At 48.6% G+C, this 1,589-nt stretch overlaps 1 protein-coding gene across 1 annotated transcript; it reads right to left on the reverse strand.

Moving 5' to 3' along the window:
- Positions 1–647: 647 nt before the first annotated feature.
- On the reverse strand, positions 648–1,325 carry LOC137150928 (zinc finger and SCAN domain-containing protein 29-like). Its single transcript, XM_067544986.1, has one exon. The coding sequence runs from the start codon at positions 1,323–1,325 to the stop codon at positions 648–650; it is 678 nt and encodes a 225-aa protein (XP_067401087.1).
- Positions 1,326–1,589: the final 264 nt, after the last annotated feature.

Raw genomic sequence — 1,589 nt, forward strand, 5'->3', positions numbered from 1 at the left:
CGAGAACTTTCTTCTCTGACCAAAAAACTCACATTGGGGGTGTGGAAATGCCCATAGTGATCCTGGGGGATTCTGTTTACCCCTTGCTCCCTTGGCTAATGAAGCTGTACACCAGGCACCTTGACAGTGACAAGGAGTGTTTTAATAAGTGGTTAAGCAGTTGCAGAATGGTTGTAGAATGTGCCTTTGGGCATTTAAAAGGTAGATGGAGGAGTCTCCTCACTAGGCTGGACATGAGTGAGAAGAATCTCCCTTCTTTGATATCTGCTTGCTGTGTTCTTCATAATGTGTGTGAAGAAAGGTTCCCCCAGGGTTGGGCAGAAAGACTGGCCGCCAGTTATGAGCAGTCAGATACCAGCACTACGCTGAGAGCTAACCGCAGAGTGCCTTGCATTAGGGAAGCTTTGAAAACCAGGTTCTGCAATGAGATGCAGGACTGATTTCTGTTCCTGTATAGTGCTTGCCTTTGGTTATGCTTAAAACACAGATTTGCTGGATGCAGCAGGGTACCAGCAGTGTTCCGCCATGACGCAGGGTCCCTTGATTGCAGCGAAGTATCCTACCGCGGAGGGAGGAACAAGGCAGCCCTCCCCTGAAAAGTTTTGCGAAGGATAACAAATTACATACATTGAAGTTTCCGAGAGATATCAACTGATGATAAACGTAGCATTAATAGCATAAATCAACTCTTCCTTGGGTAACCCCATAGTACAGTCACCAAAACACCTGAAATCCCCTTTGTGCCCCCCCACCCAATGTAAAAGGACAGATATGTTAAGAAGAAAAAAACTCATCAGATTGCCGTCCCCGGGATCATTAGTGCTGTCCTGTGTGCTGCTGGACTGCTCGGGGGTCAGGAATAAGTCCTGACTTTCTGGGAGAATGGACACCCAGCTCTCCTGCACCCTGCTCTCCTCAGCCTCCTCCTCCTCCTCCTCATTCACAGAATCCTTATCATTGACCATAGACTGTGACCTAGCAGAGGTATTGATGCTGCGGGGTGGCACCGTGGTGGTGTCGCCACCGAGAATTGCATGCACCTCATCATAGAAGCGGCATGTTTTGGGTGAGGAGCCAGAATGGCTGTTAGCTTCCCTGGCTTTCTGATATGACTGACGCAGCTCCTTGATCTTCACATGGCACTGCTGAGCGTCCCTCTTGTGTCCCTTCTCCAGCATGCCCTGGGATATCTTCCCATAAATGTCCAGATTCCTTTTTCTGGCTCTGATCTGAGCCAGAACAGACCCCTTGCCCCAGAGCCTGATGAGATCTAAGACCTCTGGTCGCGTCCATGCTGGAGCGCATTTGGGCTTTGCAGTAACCATGAGAACAGTGACAAAGCTCTCTCCACGCTGGCAGCACAGGAAATGAAAATTCAAATCTTCCCAGGGCTTGAGGGGAGGGGACTTTTCCTAGTAGCATGACCACTGAGCAGCACAGCACGACTGTCCAGAGCAGTCAAAATAGGGCATTTTGGGATACATTGCAGAGGTCAATGAATTCGATTCAAGTGACGTTGTGTCTACACTGACACTAAATCAATTTAACAAATTTGATTTAGGCGCTATCATACTTGCAGAGGTGGTCTT

The sequence above is a fragment of the Emydura macquarii genome, unplaced genomic scaffold, assembly GCF_026122565.2.
Source record: "Emydura macquarii macquarii isolate MOO-44397 ecotype Brisbane River unplaced genomic scaffold, CSIRO-AGI_Emac_v2 contig_1043, whole genome shotgun sequence".
NCBI lineage: Eukaryota > Metazoa > Chordata > Testudines > Chelidae > Emydura > Emydura macquarii.